The sequence below is a fragment of the Sipha flava genome, unplaced genomic scaffold (assembly GCF_003268045.1).
Source record: "Sipha flava isolate LNK unplaced genomic scaffold, YSA_version1 41_pilon_pilon, whole genome shotgun sequence".
NCBI classification, from domain to species: Eukaryota; Metazoa; Arthropoda; class Insecta; order Hemiptera; family Aphididae; genus Sipha; species Sipha flava.
This window is the reverse complement of record NW_020273144.1, coordinates 278,909-299,869: the sequence shown is the minus strand read 5'-3', so window position 1 is coordinate 299,869 and position 20,961 is coordinate 278,909. Positions and strand designations below refer to the sequence as shown.

Here is a 20,961-nt window from a genome sequence, read left to right as displayed (position 1 = left end):
ACTGCTCTACCAGACCGCATATTACGTATTGTTTACAAGACGTTTAAGTACGCTCGCGTTTTGTCCGCCGCCGGGAATCGCGCGCCCCGGTCGAGCGAGGTCATTTATCAACGATATTATTTATGAGTGGTATTGTAAATAATTGTTTAAAGCCCGTGCGCCGTAGTAGTAATAATATGATAATCCGTAATCGTTGCGTTTCACGAAAACCGTAATTATACATATTATTCGTCTCGTCGTACAAACGTGCTGTAGGCCCGTCGGAAACTTTAGTGTTTTCCTGAATCGTCGTACACGAGAAAGAATTTCCGTCGAAAAATCTACCCGATGCTTACGAAACGTCTCCGATGATAAATAAAAACATCTCTGGTAAAATGATCACGGTAAACGTGTTAAATGTGTTTAGTTTAATTTTTTTCGACGCGAAATCGTACGTATGAAACGGAATTGAAAATTAAAATTCATATTATTCGCGCTGAGGGTATTTTTCGTCTTCCGGACGTCGTTTCGATTTTTCAATGTTTTTTTCGTGTTTACGAGCCGTTCGCGGGCACGTGTCTCCACGGAGCCCCCGAACGACCCTCGAAGACCGTCGATTAATGTTTTTATTTTTATTTTTATTTTTTTTTTTTTTTTTTTGTTGAAATATCGCGCTCGGTGAACGACGGCGCTCGCGGCGAATCATTTTGAAAACCACTGACGCGTCGCGTTTCATACTTACCTAGTGGGAGGCCGAACGGATGGCGCACGTCGTCCGGATAAATGATCGCGCGCTTTTTACACCGGACAGGTTTATCGGGAGGATTCGTCCGCGAAGACGATTAGGGAAAGAAGCGAGATGACGATCGGTGTTCCGGCTGACGTCCGGAGGAGGAACGAAAAACGTCCGTCGGGTACGTGATATACGTAGTAGGTATATCATCATCGTCGTGCAAGTGTGTGCTGCAAGGTTTACGTTTTTTTTTTTTTTTTCAACCGACTTCGTACGGCTTCCAGACCGGTGTGCGTTATGCGCTCGATGGAAAACAACGTACAATCGTTACATTCGCCGCAGGTCATCGAACATTTCGTTTAATTTCGAGTAAGGCTCGCGGCTTTCGAAACACTTGAGCTCCGACCGCGTACCCGAGTCGTTACAGGTCCAGAGCGGTACCGAGAGGTTCCCCGAACATACACGGTCGAGAACGAATCTTTTACGCACACTTTTCGTAATGATCAACGTGACAAACCCCGCAACCTTCGTGCGTTTTCAATTACCATAAAATGACACGTGCGTGATAACAATTAGTTAAAGTGTATTTCACGTTTTTTCGCGCAAGATTTCGCGTCAACAACTTTTAAATCGAATTTAATCGTATACGTGAAAGTCGACCGATAAAATATATTCACAGCTTTAAACGAACAATACGCTGAATATCCACTTGCTTGTCAAGGAAAAACGTTTCACATATTGTTTTTAAAACTATTCGATGCATGTAGTCTAAAACGAAAGTTTAATATTAACTTTTCAGTTTTTTGCCAACCAATTCCAAATTGTTCGCGCCTCGAAATTAAGACGAAACCTATAGGTTGACACGTGCTGGAGTACACCATCGCAATATATTATACAACGTAATATGCTTTCGAAAGTTTACAATATAATATACATGAAATATGGGTTATTAAAAAGTATTAAATGTTATTTATACTAAAATTATTTGCAACTCGGAAACCTTTGATCTAACAAATGGACATCGAGTATCGAGTATACACTCCTATCGGGACGATTAAATCTTCGGCTTAAAAAAAGCCTAATGTCCATGAACGACGCCTATCTTTTAGTTACATTGTCACCATTGCCTTAAAATGTATTAATGGAAAGTTGGAAATACCGTTTTTAATTGAGCTTATAAATTAAACTTTAAGGAAACTGTGCGATAATGTCACAGCTCTTGCCAAACAATATGGTGAGTTATTGGAAATCTAGAATAAACGTATGATAAAATGCTTAGAACCATGTATCGAACGCCGGATGGAATAATTGTCACGGGATAGTTGTCAACTCAAACACTATGAACTTAAGAAATTGTTACAACGTTAAGGTAAACAAACGTCACATAGTGTTATTGAACTTAAACATCAAAAATTAACTATTAATAACAGTAACTCAATAAGTGAAAATTATATAACTCTATTGATCACCGAAGAAAATAATTATCATTTAAATTTCATATGCGTTCGAATAGGCAGGCTCGTATTTAGGAGTGGTACAGTAAGTAATCCCCCCTTTACATAAAATCTTGCGGTAGGTTAATTGTTCAGCAACTTTTTTTTTTTTTACTTTTCTATGAAATTATTGTGAATTGTTTTAGTAGTTATATTTTATTAATCAGTTTGTGCAATGAGAAACTGAGAAATTTGAAGAATATAATAGCCGAAGTTTATTTGTAATTTTATACCAGCAAATTCAATTATGCATGGAATAATATGACTATTATTATATATTGGGGTCTTTTTGGTTAAAAGAATGATATAACTTGGAATATTTTAACAAATCTATTTTTATTTTTCAAATTGAACCGCCTTCCCCCTTAATAGACGGATGGCATTTTCCACGTGTCCCGTGGTGGCCAAAATTATAAATACTGCCCTGCGAATAGAATTATTTCAGTTCTAACGCATTGTTATAGTGAGTGATGGCGATGTTTGTTCGTACACGGAAACCCATGTTTCTCGAATGTTTTCTAAACTGTTAGTACGAAATATTATTTTCACACGACCAAATGGATCGGAACTTAATGAAAACACTTCTAGGTACGATGTTTTGATACCCTGTGAGAACAGCAATTTTCGGTAAAAACAATATCATCCGGTGCGCCGCACATTAGTTTCCCGAAACTATTTACCCGGAACGCGACCGACATAGGGCCGGCTATAAGAATAATAATAATAAAAAAAAATACCTCGGGGATTTTATACGAAATACGACGGTTTAATTTATCCAAGGTGAATTACGGCTGCGTTTAAGAAAAAGAATGTGATTTCTTCGTACGTTTTTTCGTTTATTAAACGTTCGGAGTAGTAGAAAATTTAAAAACAAATATTATTGTTGCGCTTAAATGTTCATTATTTGTTGCACCGTATCTAAAATACCGAATTGGGATTCAATACATAGGCAAGGCTACGATAAGGTTTTGGAAAACAAAATACCTGGTATAGTAACCAATTCTTTAAACCAAAAATGGACATCAGAAAAACGCATTTTAAATTTATTCAGTATTTTTATAATGCAAATTGGTTTAATTTAAATTTTAAAGCTGCTCTACCATCACGAGAACTTCATTGTGATACATCAATTTTCGGAATATCTTTCTTCGATTAATCTTTTGTTTAATGTCGAAAGACCAATCGAACCATTTATTCATTGTTCCGATGAGACTAAAAGACGAAAAATAAAAATCAATTTTAAATGAAAATTCGAAGGATAAAACTATTTTTGTGATCAAAAAAAATTAAATGTTCTGACGAAAATCATGCAGTAGCCTGCTGAAACAGATTACAGAATATTCTTCACAACGTGCCTTAAAAATCAAACACACTTATAACAATAGGTTATCTGTAGTTAAACAGTATACGGCAAATGAAGTATTGGCTTTGATAATTAACGATAAATCAACAAAGTTTAGCTACTCGATGTCAAATAAAGGGTCAAAACAACATAAAGCTGACATATATATTGCTTATAATAAAATTAAAGAATCTAAAATTAAATTAATATGGGGCAAGTATAATTTAACAAAATCAAGTTAACCACACGGACAAACAATTATTAAAATCTTTTAGTTTAAGTGATCAAAATTTAAATTAATTTAAAAATTCACAAATGCGGCATATTACAATATTTTAAGTGGGGATGTGATGGCAGCTTAAACCATTCTGAATACCATCAAAAGTTTGTAGAAATCGAGATTGAAAGAGGGACGGTTTGTGTAAATGGAAAATTTGATGGAAATTTTTTTTTTTCTTTAGTTCTTTTAAAGAGCTTGTAGAATCTAAAAATAATAGCGATGTCCTAAGTGTTTTATGGAAAAATCAAAAATCGTCATCTACCCGATACTGTCGGCCAATTCAATTTTTATTTGAATAAGAAACCGCTTTTAATATCAAAAGCGAAGTTAACAAAATAAAAAAATAAATGAATTAGAACCTTCTGAAGGACCAAATTCAATTTAAGCACATTTTCGTTTCTATCTTACTATGGTTGATGGTAAAAATAATTAATACTTTATGTAATTTATCATCAAGTTAAACCACCAATATTTGTAAATATTTTTCTTAAGATGTGAACAACTTGGAGATAACAAATAACCTAAAATGTAATGATGATAATTTAGTATATAGATAATAAAAATAACATATAATTTATCATATTAATATTATTTTAAGTTACTATTTATATCAGCTTAAAAAGTAAAAAAATGAGGGTTGGATTAATTTTTTTGTATAGTTTTAACTACTCACGTATTTCATACATATTTATTATTTAAATATTAAATAATTTGTAATATGAATTTAAGTATTTTACTTTATATACACCTAGACTTATATAAACATAATTTAAGCAGGAATTGAAAATTATTTTGTCAATGTGAATCAAATAAATGTATGTATTAATTTTTATTTATATTTTCTTTGACGAACAACATATTTAAAGTAAATTAAAAGTTTAAAAAAAAAGTTTGCCCACCTAAATTAGTGATTAAATTAGTGATCCACTGTGCGGCGTAAAATGTTTAATTCGAATTGACATAATTTTATTCGAGACGTTATTCACTCAATGGAATTCATATTTTCATTTTATTTTTTATTTTATTATTTTTTTTTACACAAGATTAAAACTTCAATTGTGTAATTTTCGTCATTGTGGAATTCACATTACTATTTCTAATTTTTAGAAAACGTCTTTGTATTAACTTTATTAAGATTGATTGACTGATTAAATGGTACTCGATGTTTTGTGACATTAATTTAAGTAGAATATTTGGTGTACCTATGTGTGTACAATGTAACGCGTAGAAAGTTTTAAATCTGTCTTTTGCTTTTATTCCACCGTTGTCACCGCACATTGTGTGCGTTAAATTTCGTATCCTCCCAATGACCGTAAATACAACAATACTGCTATTTTATTTTAATAATCTGTCGTTTGCGTTACTCCTGTTTCGTGTGAACAGTGTGAAAAGTAGAACGATAAACATTTTCACACAGCAGACTATTAAGAACATAGTTGGTTGCCGTCTATTCTAATGATATTATTTTAAAATGTGGTCTCAAACGAAAGCGTACCGGAAAAATAAAACTCATTCAATACATGTACACTACTACAATATAATATAGTAGACAATAATTAAAAACGATTGATATTAGTACATTTGTTAATATAAATAATCCTCTATACAAACGTTTTAAAACTCTACTCCCAGTTGTATGAGCAATTTCTCGTAGGTTTTAATTATAATATTTTAGACGCATCAATATAGTTAAACATGAATTATTAAAATACAAACGTGGCATCATCTGATGCATTCGAGATATCAGTACCATATTGGAGTTATTTTCAATTTTGAAGTTAGATTTAAATGATCATCATCCTTGAGTTACATTTGTATCACTCAATTAAAAATCGAAATTCGATTTGAAACATTCAAGGTAATTGCATATAAATCACTAATAATCCATGGTCTGTACGATAACAAGAATAAGTTTTGCAAGCATGTAGCGATTTTTCTTTTTAAATATTTTCAACTACCTCATAGTATTTTAGATTATTCATCATCTAAACATATCCAATTAAAAAACTACCCACTATATTCTTGGAGTTTTTATTTATTTAATCACTTAATAAAAAAAATGTAAATTCATCTACATAGTTTTTACAATTTAAAAACTGTATAATTTATATTATATTTATATATTTACTACTTAAAAAGTAATTTGTAATATAAACATAGATATATATACATATTTTTTCGAATCTTTAATAAATTTATTTTTTATTTAGGTCACTATAATGCTGTATTAAAACTAAGTTTATTTTGAGATATTTCGAATTGTTCCAAAGTGATGTGAATTCTAATATTATAAGCTAAACCACTGTGGAGAGTCTAGACATCAGAAATAACAAAAATCATATTATTTCGTCTTATCTTTTCATTCAAAAACAAAAAATAGTATACCCGAACAGAAAAGTATTTATGTATATGTATATATTAAAAAGAACATAAAATATTTATCATTAATGGTGCAGTCTTCTGATACATATATATACTCGTATATTTTTAAACATTAATGTAATAATACTAATCTGTTAAAAGATTTATTATAATTATTATTATTTTAATGGTTTCTCTTCTTTTTTTTTTTTTTGTTTTTAGTACATGAGGTATATTTAGTACATTTTTAATGTATTATTTTATGTAATGATTTAATATATTCGATTTCAGATGTTTCTTTATTATAGTATTCATGTTTTTTTAATAGAGTGCACTTACATATTATTGGTTCTATTTGATTTCTAAATAATTGAAATCATTTAGAATTATACAAAATACTCGATCAGTATTTTTTTCCTTTTTTAGGTGCAAGCTTAAATAATTATTGTTATTAAATATTATTCAATTATTATTGTATTATTACATTTCTAGAGAATATATATAAATTGCTTGCGAACTTGGGAAATTAATCAATGATTATAGTATATATACTTTTTAGTACTATATACATTTATATAAATAAATAAAGTAGATTTTACAATTCACTTTGTGGTATTCAATTTTAATTCGCTAGTTAAACAGTATAATTATTTAAAAAGTTTTTCGTAATCGTAATAAATTGCGCTGTATAATTCGTTTACTGAGCGAAATATGATTAAAGTTACCATATTTGGCTACCCACTGTACAATAATTTGTCCTAGCAATGTTACCAGGCGGTTTCAATGAAACATGGAACATCGCAATATTTGTTAATTTTGCGTTAAAATAACGCCTATGAGACTGTTAATGTTCCGTATTGCTGTCTTTCAATTAACGTCCTTTAAACATCACTCTAAAACATCCATTCAAAAATCAATTATAACACTATAATATATTATCAAAAAAAAAAAAAAAAAAGGCAAAAATTATTTATCCCCAGAGAGAGAGACACCTGCGGGTGTGATTCGAACTTTGTACCATACAAACCTATTGATCTATATGGACCTACCCCTATCAACCTACCTACTAACATTACAAAGCGAAGTAAAATTAATGTTTATAAACAATAAAATCAGAAATCCAATAATTTTAAAATGTATGAATAATAGCATCAATTATAAATATTTATATATACAATTAATATTTATAAATCATTAGCAATAATAGTAACAAACCTATAATAATAACAATTATTTTAATATTTTAGATACTTTCTTTATAAAATTTAATAATTTATCCTACCAAATTTTAAAGACTTGAATTACATGATTTTTGTCTAAAAGATATGATATTATCTAATGGTCCATGAATAATTTCAAACTTAGGCAAGTGATTGAAAATTTATTGAACTGTAAACGTTATATGTAAAAAATTGTGAACCATATAAAAAAACCATAATCAGTAACAAATTTTTTTAGAAACTGTGATGCTTTATCATTATATTTTTGACACGTTTCAAGACACGCTAAAATTTGAATGAATTCATACAAAATTACAAAATTAAGTATTTATAAATAACCTAATCTAGTATATTTGGATGACAAATTCGTTGAATCTTATTTCCTTTTTCATTATTATAAACACTGACACTATAATATAGTTATAATACTAATATAACTATAATATAGTTGAGTGTTATAAATAAATATCATTATTTTATAACAAGTAATGTGCCTATCACAAATGTACAAATACAACCCTAACCGACATCGCTGGGATGTTGGAAACATCAAATGTTTAGTGGGTAGGGTATTATCGGGATGTTCTAATTGTTCTAATAATTTTAGGATGGAGTATATAAAAATACTCAATTTTGTAATAACAATTATAATTCTTTGTATTAGATCAATCATTTGTTTTTTTAATATTTGGTACATTAAAAAAATTTATTTAACTTATTGCAGAGTATTCGGGTAGCAATGTTTTTTAGAAGATTTCGCTTTTTTAAACATTTCATTATTCTTTTTAGCATATTTGTAGAACTCTACGCAAGTCATGTAATAACTAACTTGACACTGTAAAATTGACTCTGTGGTCTCTGGGAGCATAGGATTTCATTCGTCAGTCCACTGGGTAGTCGTTAACGAAAAAAATCTTGCCCATACGTTTAGTCGTACAAGTTTAAAAACATAATTTTTAATTTTCGATCGCATATTCGTACGGAATAAAGTAAAATGTGCGAATTTTGCAGTGAACCGTTTCGATCCGGTACATTTTAGTCTTTTGTCGGGACGTCGGGACACAGAGCTCAATAACGGTGACAACCCCGATGTATCGAGACGGATGGCAACCTTAAACATGGTGATGGTTACAATTATTATCATTATAATACAGTATTGTCGATTTGAAACCGTTAAGAAAACGTATTGGTTCTCTGTTTCCGGACATCCATGAAATACAGTTTTCTGATGTCAAATGCGAGATAATCGTTGAACGTTTACAACACTTTTATGATATATACATATTAAGGAGCTCACCGAAATGTGGGTTTTGTTGAAATTTAATTTTCGCACGCGGCGTTGCATCGTTGAAAAGCGCTCGAGCGCGCAACATTAACGTCATGTTAACTATTCATCGTCGTCATTCGCTAAAAACGCAGATAACGCGAGGCATGTGTTCGTACGACCTATAATAACATCGGTCGCGTTAGCACGCGAAACGGTGTACGACGATGACTTACAGGAAAGTATAATGATTTTTATGTAAAACATCTCTAACTCGAATGAGCGGCGGCCACGGCGGAAAACGCAACCGATTATATCGACGTGATAACGGTATTTGTACCGCGAAATGATAACACACGTAGTGTTGCGAGACTGCGTCGGCGCATTTTTCCATTTAAATTTCCTACGGTTGTTATAAATGTGTCTTATATACATGTATATATATAATTCTCCGGTCACAGTGTTTGTTATTAATTCCTCCGAAACGGTTCGACCGATTTTCATTGGAATTGTTTGTGTATATTTTATAGGTCTGTGAATAGTTAATAGGCTAGTTTTTATACTCTTATGTGTTAATAGTGGCCCGCCCCAAACGTGTATATTGTATACATATAATGTTGGCTTAATATACATGCCGATTGCAAATTGTAAATATCACACATTTTTATTGTAATATGTAATAAAGTATTGTTTGTATATAAATAAGGTTAAAAAGAAAATCGTTCTATTCGAACAATTTCAGCAAGACGCGAAGGGGCCAACTTGAGTACTCGCAACAAATGCAGCTAGAAACATTACAAAGCAACAAAACAACGTTTGCCGGATCAACGCACGTTAATCTTAGTAAAGTTTCGTCCGTTTAACATGATAAATAAATAAACGAATACGTAATGTTCCCAAGCCCAAATGATGGAAAATTTTATTGCCACTTAGCACAACGTGACGATATCAGGAAAAACGTTTTCTGCGTTATCGACAAGCGTAAAATTGTATTAGCCTAAGACAGTGATTCTCATTATTTTCTCGAGTTGTAAAGATATAATATACTATGATAATACTATAAATATAGATATAATAATTAATATCTATAATTATAGATATCTAGCGACTGCAAAATAACTGACTAACGACCCGGTTAAGTCGATAAATTAATAATAATAAGTGTTCGATAATGCAGCGATTTCGCGTTAATAATAATTCTACACGTGTGTATCGATCGACATAATAAATATAAATAATATAGAGTCACCAACTTAAAAGTATGATATTTACACGACAGTTGTGGTAATAATATGATTTTTTTTTTTTTAATTAATTATTTTCTTATTTTTTTCCTCGTCTTGTGGAGATTACGCGTCACCCCGGTTGACAACCACTGGCCTAGGACGTCGATAGTTATGGTCAAATTTGTGATATCTTATCGAATCTTGTAGCAATTATTGTTTGGTAAAAAATATGTTTTCAATTTGCCGCGACAAATTGTTCGTCTGCTGTGGGTTTAAGTTTAGCGTGACTCGCATGCGTCGCCCGTTCGGAAACGCTGAGCAGCGGCTCAAACTGTAAGCGTAAATTGTTGTGAATGTAAATGTTTACGTTAAAATACCGAGTACAACGTCCGATACATTATCCTTTACCGTGTGTACTCGTATTGTTGTTTTTTCTTATTTATTTCATAGGGTATAAAAAAGAAAAAAAAAATTAAAAAAAAAAAAAAAAGAAAACGTAAACAACAACGACGGAAAAGTTCTCGATGCGCCCGAGGTACAACACGAAGAAAGAATGCAATCAAACGCGCACGCCCAACACGTATAGAAAACATGTCTTTTGCTCTTAAAACAATTGAGATCGAGAGTATTTTTTTATTTAGCGCGGCAACATTTTTTTTTCTGCTCTCGCCGAGATAGCAGCAGACCGGCGTACAACAATCACACACGTATAGGCCTGCGTGTACATGTTTTTAATCAAAGAGGAAGCGCGTCGATCGCGCTTTGTTTTTGGCCGAACGCTAGCGCACCACGAAACGAAACGGACTGTTTGGCGGGGAAAAATGAAAAAATGTTCGCGGGCAGAAGTAACAGTCGTTTTGTGCACCGGTATTGTCGGTATTATTATTTTTTTTTTATTATCCCCCCCCCCCCGGTATCTGAATAGCGCCGAAACGACAACGGCGCGGAGTACAATCTTACAAACATCAATAACGCAGCACCGGTGGGAATTGGACGGCGATAGCGAATCGCGTCGTTCACGGTGAAACAGGATGCAAACGGACGCGGCTCCGAAACACAACAACGTGTACCGTTTCGCGGTAAACACTACCGCGATCCTCTTCGATTAAGTTTTATTTTATCGTGATCGAGATCGTATAATTCGAATAAATCGATAATTCGCACGGGATCCGTATTACGCCGTTGCGTGCGACTTACCCGAGCTAGGAACGCGCGCAGCTGCGCACTCGATGTACATCTGTGCCGCGGTAATTGTTTTCCGGGCGACGTTGTCTTGCAGTATTGTTACAGCTGACCAACGAATCGCAGATAAAAATATCTCGCGGCCCGTGTGACAAACAATGACAAATCTTCCGGCCGTCCGCGCAGAACAAAAACAGCGTCGATAGATTTATGGCGTTTTAGATCTTGTTGTCGGACTGCAAAGGACCGCAACGGACACCGTTTGCAGGATAATTTCGGACGATTTATTTTCGAACGCTGTTTATTATTATCCGGTCGTTTTCGGGTCGGTACTTTCAGGCGATATGTTATCATCGTTTTTTAGCGTTTAACGTTTTGGGGTTTCAAGTAAAAGTCTAGAACACCATATGCGCTGTGCCCGTCCCCGCCAGTCACCAGTTCGCGGTTTCGATTGTTGATACTAAAATATTACATCGTGCCCATATACTAACGAGTGACTAGAAAAATTATTATACGAATATTTAAAATTGATTCGTATTAGTCAACTGCATATACAAGATCTGTTTTTAAACTGTACATGAAGCTGTGCAGCTTATTGTTAAAAATACGTTTAGAAACCGGCGTGTTGGCACGCTTTCCGAAATCGTCATTTATTTTATACGAGTAACATAATGGCAATTTTAATTAGCAAATCATGTACACGGATGTTTTATGTTTTCCTATTCCAGATTCTAAACATCTTGTAACGTGCGTCGAACAACGGTTGGGTGCTCCGATTGTGAGAAACAATAATAATTCGTAGAGCTTTTACACGTGCCGCGTGCGGTTTCTGCAAGTGTTGTAATCCGCAGAAAATAGGTACCCTTTGTCTGTAGAATGTCACGAGTTGACGAGTGTAATAATATACATTATTTTTTTTTCTCGATAACTCTTCATTGGCTGTTACGTATTATTTGCTACAACACATTGTACAAATTTACCGGTAAAACGTTTCACACGGCGAAAAGTTACGCACCACATATTGTTTACGTTCAACGAAACGCGTTTCACAACAGTAGTACTCTAGTACAGCCGATTGGTTTTACTAGAGGTTTCCTAACTGTGATTCGCAGAGCGTTTAAGGCTCAGCAATTGTTCTCAAACGGCTCCGTTCGTTTTTCCGTAGAAAATGTAAAAACGTAACAGTTATTGATCGTTGAATATTTCGTCATCCATAGGCGTCACTGAGGGGTACGAGGGGTATTTTTGGTACTCCAGATATGTTTGTGATGTAGCAAGGGTATGTTTTTGTTAACACCCAAAAAAAAAAGTTATAGGTTTTAAACATATTTTCGATGTTTATTATTCAAGTGTGTATGAACATAGACTATCTGTTATTGTAATTGTATTCAAAACAATTACATTTTGTGATAAGTCTAATACGAACGATAAGACATACCAAGATTTATGTAGAAGAGCTTAGCCAGTTATCGTATTAAACCTATAAAAAATTAATTTTTCACTTTCTAAAAACAAATTTTGCTACCTCAAAATTTGGACTCAAGTGACGCTCATGCCGTCAACTCAAATATAGTACAGCGGTATGTGTAGAACAACATTAAAATCCCGATTGAATAGCATAATTTTTTGATTTTAAACATCACGCGTTCCCGTTCCAGTTATTTCCTGGCCAGATATATTGCGTATAAGTATAATATTAAACGTACACTATCTTGTTTCGATATCCCTTCCACTTAAATACTTATCGTGTGTAATAGGACAAATAAAACTTAACGAGGTAACACGAGAAAATACTGCTTGAAAATAGGCTCCGTGGCTAAAAAAGTTTGGGAATCGCTGGCCCATATGAATACGTGATGACAACCGTGTAGATTATTATCTCGTGGGCGTCCATGTCGCAGCGACGATCCTAACGTCATATTTATGCGGTACGTTATTGTCGAGCTTAAGATTGCACCCAACTGTTCGCGCGAGTGTATAAATAAGAATATACGGTTTATATCAGTCTGTCGGTCGCGTATTTAACGAATCCTTTTTGTACGGTTATTAACGCATGTTCCTGGTCCCCTAAATATTCCGATCTATTTGTGGCTCGTAGAAAAACATCACGTGGGACGTCTTACAAAACCTATATACCAAAACCAACGGTGTTGCGCCCGCGTACCTATACATAATCTACGAGTATACTAATACTAATAGAGAGTACAAAATTCGTGAGTTTGTGAGTTTGCCCGCGTTAATCTTTGGAAGTAATGAACTCAATTTGAAAATGCATTCATCAGCAGAAAACTACACATCGTTCCTGAGTGACATAGGCTATAGTTGATTGTGATTAATAATGTTTTTCTAATGTGAAATAACAATATTTGCCAATACATTTCTAGAGAAACGGGCTGTTAGGTTGATTAGCGTTCGTTGACTATAGGTGAATATTCGAAATCATTTTGTTTTAGTAGTTCTACTCAAAATTCCGCGGAACCACATATCTAACTCAAAAACTCAAAGGAAAAATCTCTATTGAGTGTTAAATATAAAATATAGATATGTAGTAGTGACATCCGCTAAACAAAATATATACAGTATTATGTCTTTTACTCTTTAGGAATAATTTCAATCACATTCAGTAATTTTTAAATCATATCAGGATATAATACAGTGAGTTCCGCTTAATGTGATCACTTTGGTGCAGATCATTTTGATTCTAAAAAGCATTACAACAATTTTTTTTATAATTCAATCTTTTAATACAATTATTTATTTATAATTAGATATTTAATAATTTCTAATACATATATACATAATTATAATTTTTTAATAAAATTATTGATTTTTACATTTGTTTTTATTTAATGATTCTACATTTATGCTTGAAATAAAATAAAATTTTAAATAAAATAAAATAATATTAATATATAAAAATAAAATTAAATAAATGCATTTAAAATAAATTAAAAAAGCCATTTATTTTTGATTGGACTTGACAATCTACTAATTTAGTATTCATATTAGCCTGAAATTAAATTAAATTAAATTAAAAATCATATTCATGTTTTTTATTTATTTGTTTACAATATACATTGTACATACCTGTTACAATATTGTTTCTGTTTTTCCAACGAGTCAACCACCCGATCGTTGGACTAAAATTGTCTACACCTAATTGCAAAGCTAAATTTATAGATTTTTCTTGTAAAATAGAATTACTGACCGGTACATTTAAATTTCTAGCTTGCTGAAACCATCGTAATAAAGATTCTTCTACATCAACATTTTGTCCATTTCGTTTTCGTTTTCGAGAAAGAGGCAAATTTTGTTCTTCATGTTCAACAATTTCCTTACGATTTTTTAAAATTTTGTTTAACGTTGGTTGAGGAATTTTCAGAGCTAATGCAGCTTCTCTTTGAGAACATTTATCTAATTTATCAAAACGAACGAGTATATCTTTTTTTTCTTTTATAGTTAAATCATTTCGTTTGGTCGACATTTCAAAAAATACGTCTGATCATGAACAATAAACCGAATAAACTAAATGACACAAGTACACGACGCCGCGACGTACAAAGATAATTGATTGACATAATGTACAACGATATACAATAATACTGATAAATTCAAAAATAAAATGGTTTTTATAAATTAATCAGTTTGAGATACCATAAAAACGATAAGATTGTTCATAAAAGTGATTCAATTATCCGGTACTTAGTGATTCTAATAAAAGGTCAATTTAACATTAGTAGCATACAATTTGGTTTGGGATTTTCATTTTTGATTCTAATAAACGGTTGATTCTATAAACCAGTGATCACATTAAGCGGAACTCACTGTATAACACACTCGCACACCTATATGCTTATTTCGAACTCGCTCTTACGTGAGCTTTTGGTTTCTTTTGAAGAAATATTCGATGATTTTACGTAACACACGCCCACTATGGGATAGTTCGATAATCAAAAGAAATATACCTGATATAATAGTTTACGACGTTGTACTAATTATTTTTAATAAGGAAAAAAATAAAAATAACCGTTGAATATACGAATACGATGAAAACATCATATTCTGCAGTAAGTAAATAATCACTACACCATTTGATTATCGAATTTATTATCTGCCGTTTCGACTTAATACGAGTAGAAGAAAAGCATATCGTTCATTCGTTCAAGTTTTTAAACGCAACCGTTGCTCTCCTAAATGTAATATCAGAAAACAGTATATTTTAAAGAAAATGTATACAGTTTGACTCAAAAGTTATTTATTTTCTTCTTACTTATTTTTTTTCATACTGTTCGTCGATCCGACACTGATCCCGCATTTTCAACGAATATCCATAGTACAATATTATATATCCATAGTACAGTATTATATATCCATATTACAATATTATATATCTATAATACAATATATGTACTATAACCATATAACCATAGCGAATGCGTACAAGGCGTGCAACCTTCGGGGTTCAGAATCTGAAAACGTGGAATATTAACACTTAATTAAAAGCTTTAAAAATGTTCGGAGATACGTACCCACGAGGGTTTCTGATATTTTTTTGTTATTCTTCCGGGATTTAAAAAAATAACTGAAAAAAAAAACTCTGTTAGAAACTTATTAAAATAACGCGATTATAATCGTTTTAAAATATAGCATGATAAAACTACCACCCTCTCCCGTGCAGCCTGCGCAAAAAATATGACCCACAACAGCCCGTCGTGCAAGAATTATCCGTCTCGTATAAGTAATAACATTTTAACAACAGCGGTTCGAAGCCCAAATATGCTTGTCCTTCCATTCCACTTCCCCCCCCCCCCCAACCGTAATGATTTTAAAGTTATCGGACCAAATTTTTCAACAAGTATTAAATATTCACCATGTATGTGTAGGCATTTATTATCAAATGCGACGATCCGGTGCTGTTGATCGGGACCGATTGTAGTTCAAAATGCATACCAGAACCGTGGTTATGCGAGTATGTTTGACGACATGTGAACACGGATAGTAGCTGCTCGCCTAGCAATAGTTTCCTCGTGGTGCACCAGGACAATAATAATAATACATGCGCTATGTAAATTCGTATCGTACGCCGGTAAATAGAAACGCGTATCGGAAGGGCGGCAATTGTTGCACAAAGAATCGCATCGCGACGTCTTATTATTAATTAATCCGCGTGGAGTGGCAGCAAACGTTCTCATTACTCGTCCGAGTGTGCCATGTTTTCGCGAGGCCGAAGGCGGCGACAAGAAAAATTATCATAATATAGTCTGTATAAGCTTTTTTTTTTCCCCTCGCGCTCCGTTTGATTTTATTGTTCTTGGAGTCCATCAGCGTAAATAATAACGCCGTATTGATTTCCCGTCGAACGAGACCATCATCATCATTGTCAAACATTAACCATCTTTATCATTACCATCGTTTTTTTTTTTTTTTATTCGGTTCGCGGCGAACAGCGCGGATGGAGAAATAAAAAACACATCGTACCCGGTATTGGTCAGCTCCGCGGTAACATAATCTTTACGGTACTAACGACGCGGCGGTGGTTAGTCGAATTATTTGATTTTATAGGTACATTACGTTTTAAGATAATATGTACTATTAAATGTTACTGTTTAAAAATGTTTACATTATAATATTAAGTTCGTTCGCGTTTTAGCAATTTAACTACAACAATATTTCGGCAAACCGTATAATTATTGAACTACGATTTGTAAAAAATAAAAAAATATAAAAACCGTCTGGCCGGTGGTTAATCTTCGGCGGTGGCTCGGGATAAGTGTATTTCAATAAATAATTATATCTCACTATTGGTCGGTTATGTGAGTTTACGGTTGTGCCGTTTTCGTACAAATACAAAGCACTCTATAGCAAAACAAACAAAAAATAAATAAATACAATTATTTTTCAGGGCGTTTCAGATATTCTAGACGTAGTGGGAGTACGAGGTAGAAAAAATAGTATAACGTTGAGATAGGAAATTACGATATTTTCGTCCAATTTATTATTCGCATATATTTTTAAGAACATTTTCACCGTAATTTTTTCGTTGTTGATCGTTCTTGACCGAAAAGTTTTTTCTCGTATGAAAAGATTCAGTGCAAAAACTGCTGATCGTGTGAGGTCATTATTGGCAGAGTCGACTGTTCAAAAACGTGTTGATGTAGATAAATAAAAGGCATTAATTTAGATCGTTTGAAACCGCGGTGGAATCGTATAATACCTGCTGTAGATGTATAAAATGAGTGCGTTTGAATTGTGCAATTGCTTGGACTGGTGTACCAGTGTTTAAATACATATTCTTATATAAAACGGGCGGTAAAAAAAAAAATAATAATAATAATACAGTAATAATAATTTTTAGTCGAAGGTAAAAATGGTAATTGAACGTTCTAGCTGATTCGGTTTCGCAAAGAATGTGTGTGTGTGTACGTCTATTGTTACGTCTAATGAGTAATGACGAGAGTGTATGATTATAATAATATTATAATACGAGACTGCCACGACGAACGTAATACACAGGTATGTTAATGTGTATTTTTTTTTAAAAAAAAATAAGAAAATGAAATAGAAGAAAAAACGCGTCCACGAATAATTCAAAATAAAACGGTAGCCGGGTATTACTATTACGTACGCAGTACATTTTCTGTGCGCACACGTCTAACTCGCATATGTACTGCAACTTTGCGCGCCCGAAAGAGTGTATTAAGCGCATGTTTGTGTTTGCCATCTGATACGTGTACGTTCGAAGAACTCGACAGTTCTTTAGGAAAATAAAACACGCGTCGAATATAAATCCAATGATAATTCCACAACTCTTTTTTACCGAAACGACACGTACGCAATCGATAAAACGTGAACAACGGTACTGAAAACAATATTAATAATGAATTGTAAACGAATTATGTTTACGGTTATGATAATAATAATTGTAACGTTGATAAGAAAACGTCGATATCGTACGTCGTGATGTTGCACGAGTATGTTTTGTGCGTTTTGTTTTTTAGTCGTTTTTATCGAACGCAAGTGTTGATGCGACGATTTTTTAAACGTTTAAAACGTTACACGTCGGCATGGGCGTGTCACTAAAGTTCACATTTTGGGACAGCAAAGTTTATTTTAAGAAGGTTAAGAGATACATTTTCAAAGGTCTAACATGATAACTGGCTCACTGGTTTAAGAGTACGTCACACCCGCATGTGTTGTCTCCGTCTGACATACGTAGAACGTAGCAAATTTACGTTCAGTGATTCAAATGCAGTGATGTTAGCTTCAATATTAGAGTAAACTGACCTATAATAAAACATTAAGGGAAGAACATTATCTGTGTTTTGTTGGTCGGTTTTTTCCAATATTTCAATTTTTAAGCGTGTTATGAGTATGTAAAATATAGCATTTAAAAAAACATCATAACTCGCCAAAAAATTAAGATATCGGAAAAAACTAACCAACAAAACACAGATAATGTTCTCCCCTTAAAGTTTAATTTTAGGTCAGTTTACTCTAATATTGAAGCTAACATCACTGCATTTGAATCACTGAACGCAAATTTGCTATGTTGTACGTACGTCAAACGGAGACAATACATGCAGGTATGTCGTCCTCTTAACTGACTAGCTCTTCTTCATAAATTTTGGTACGACATATAGTATGTATACAACACTGGATTATTGTCCGTACTGGACTAAAAATATAATTATTTTAGATACGATCACAATAACAGATGGTCTATGTTCGTACACACTTGAACAATAAACTTGGAATATATTTTTAAAATCCATAACTCCTTTTGGGGTAGCAAAAAGATACTCTTGCTACTCCTCGATACCACTTGATGACGCCTATGCACGTCAGTACACTTTCGGTAGGCCAACAACTCGGCCAGAGCATAGCGTCGTCTCCGGAACGTTGTTTCGCCGTACTCTTGACCGAAGTGCAAATAACGAACATCGCCTGATCCTCAAACCAACGATGGTCACGATGGTCGTGATTCCGTCGCCGAACGGATACATTTTTCGTTTCTTCCGAATGAAAACGAAGTGACTGGTGTACTAACTTGACGGTCGCGCGGACGAAAAACCGTTTCGTACGGAGTGCCGTCGGAATGCGTAATTTTAGACGCTTCGGTTACCGCGACGGTACACGACGACGGAATTCCCTGCGTCGGCCGCGCGTGCACCGTTGAACTCGACGAAATGTCAACTAAAATTAGTTGAATACTAAAATAGAAGAATTCGAGAGCGACGCCGTCGTACCGGTGTAGGGTTGAAAACGTTACGGTAAAACGCCATGCACCGCGCGATTCCGGTCCGTACACGGTCGTCGGCTCGCGCGCGTTAACCGGTACACGCCTATTAATAGGTGCCGTCGCGACGTCGTGCGCGAATCGTTTGGCCGACGTGCACTCACATCAATCGGTTCCGTATTTAATGACAATCATTCGATGTATGTTGTTTTTATATTGAAAAAGGGGGTGTATGGGATTATTTTTAATACATTTTCATACTCCCCCCTATAAAAAATCCTGAGAACGCCACTGCGTAACGCGCACGAGGGGTTATCGATCTCGGCGGGACGCGCTCGAGCTGTTGAAACCGTACGGTTTCGATAACCAGACGCGCTCGGACGAACGAATCCCCAGATAGTGCGCAATATATTGCGTAATATATACGCGTATACGCGTGTTTCGTTAGGGACGTATTTGGACTTACTTATAGAAGGAAGGGACTCAATTTTTTTTTCTTTAATTCAGGTTCAACATTTACAAGTAACGTTTTTGGTAGTATTTAAATCTGGTAAATTCTTAACGTTTGTGGTTTTTTTTTTTTAATCTAATGCTGGATCTACTTAGAATCGACTTTTGTGTAGTTCTTTTCTTATACCTACCTGTCTGTGTTTTGAAAGTTATGCTTGTGTTTTATTTGATTTTTCACCTAGTATGGACCCGACAAAAGATAAAATTCAGTATTCACAGTTACGCATAATTTGATTTCGTTATGAAATGTTCCGCATTAAAAAAATTTGTAATGTGCATCTCATATATAATCGATTCCTTAAAAACGGAATCAGGATGTGGGTGATCGCCCCTTCGTCCCCCTAAAATACGTCCTGGGTGTGCGCTCGTGTTTTACAGATTTTTGCTTGGCGCGGAGCACGTACGTCAGACACTCACGAGCGTTCACCGCGCGTCGTGATGATTACCATAATATTACCGTATATTACCGTATATTGTTTTTACCGAATACGGTCGCAATCTCGCGCGCACGGTTATAATAGCTATAATTATTCGATAATCATTTCCGTTTAAGTTTTTCGAAACGAAATGTACCGACGAATCGTGTGTCGAATCGTACCCGAACCAGGGCCAAAAACAAAAATGTGCAGTCAAACATATTCTATTTTCTTTTATTGGCTTTTTGGAAAATGTAGTAAGCCCAATGCTCAGCATACTTTAATAATGAGGTATAATTTAGTAAAAGTATTAATAAATATGCCTACGCACAATAAATCCAGGGCAAAGGGGATGACAACAAATAGTTTTCACCTCTTAACATAATAATGCTAAATCGACAGTAAAAGAAAGTAATATTAGAATTACATCACTTTTACGTCATTGGAACCCATATAGAGAATTTGGCATTGATCAGAAGTAGATAGGTAGTTATGATCTAGACAGTGTTAGACTGGTCATTTACCCTTTTAAATAAATTATTACTCGTCGTGGAAATTGTTACAGCCACATCGCCACGAGTACATAATTCTTTATCCAGAATAAACTGATCTTTATTTTTGTTTTAACTGTTTGTTATTTTTCTTGTGTTTATTTAATAAAAACAGTAATTTTTATAAGTATTAAAATACAAGTGTTTAATTATTTAAAATACCTATCT

The 20,961-nt window shown here is 33.6% G+C and overlaps 1 protein-coding gene across 1 annotated transcript; it reads right to left on the bottom strand.

The window, feature by feature from the left end:
* Positions 1–14,039: 14,039 nt before the first annotated feature.
* On the bottom strand, positions 14,040–14,862 carry LOC112689021 (major centromere autoantigen B-like). Its single transcript, XM_025562517.1, has 2 exons — positions 14,168–14,862; positions 14,040–14,090 (listed from the first exon to the last, which is right to left on the bottom strand). The coding sequence occupies exons 1-2, from the start codon at positions 14,562–14,564 to the stop codon at positions 14,086–14,088; spliced, it is 402 nt and encodes a 133-aa protein (XP_025418302.1). The 5' UTR covers positions 14,565–14,862; the 3' UTR covers positions 14,040–14,085.
* Between the last annotated feature and the right edge of the window lie 6,099 nt (positions 14,863–20,961).

Bases quoted from the DNA above. Each gene is read 5' to 3' on its own strand.
- LOC112689021 (XM_025562517.1), bottom strand. From the start codon at position 14,564: ATGTCGACCAAACGAAATGATTTAACTATAAAAGAAAAAAAAGATATA.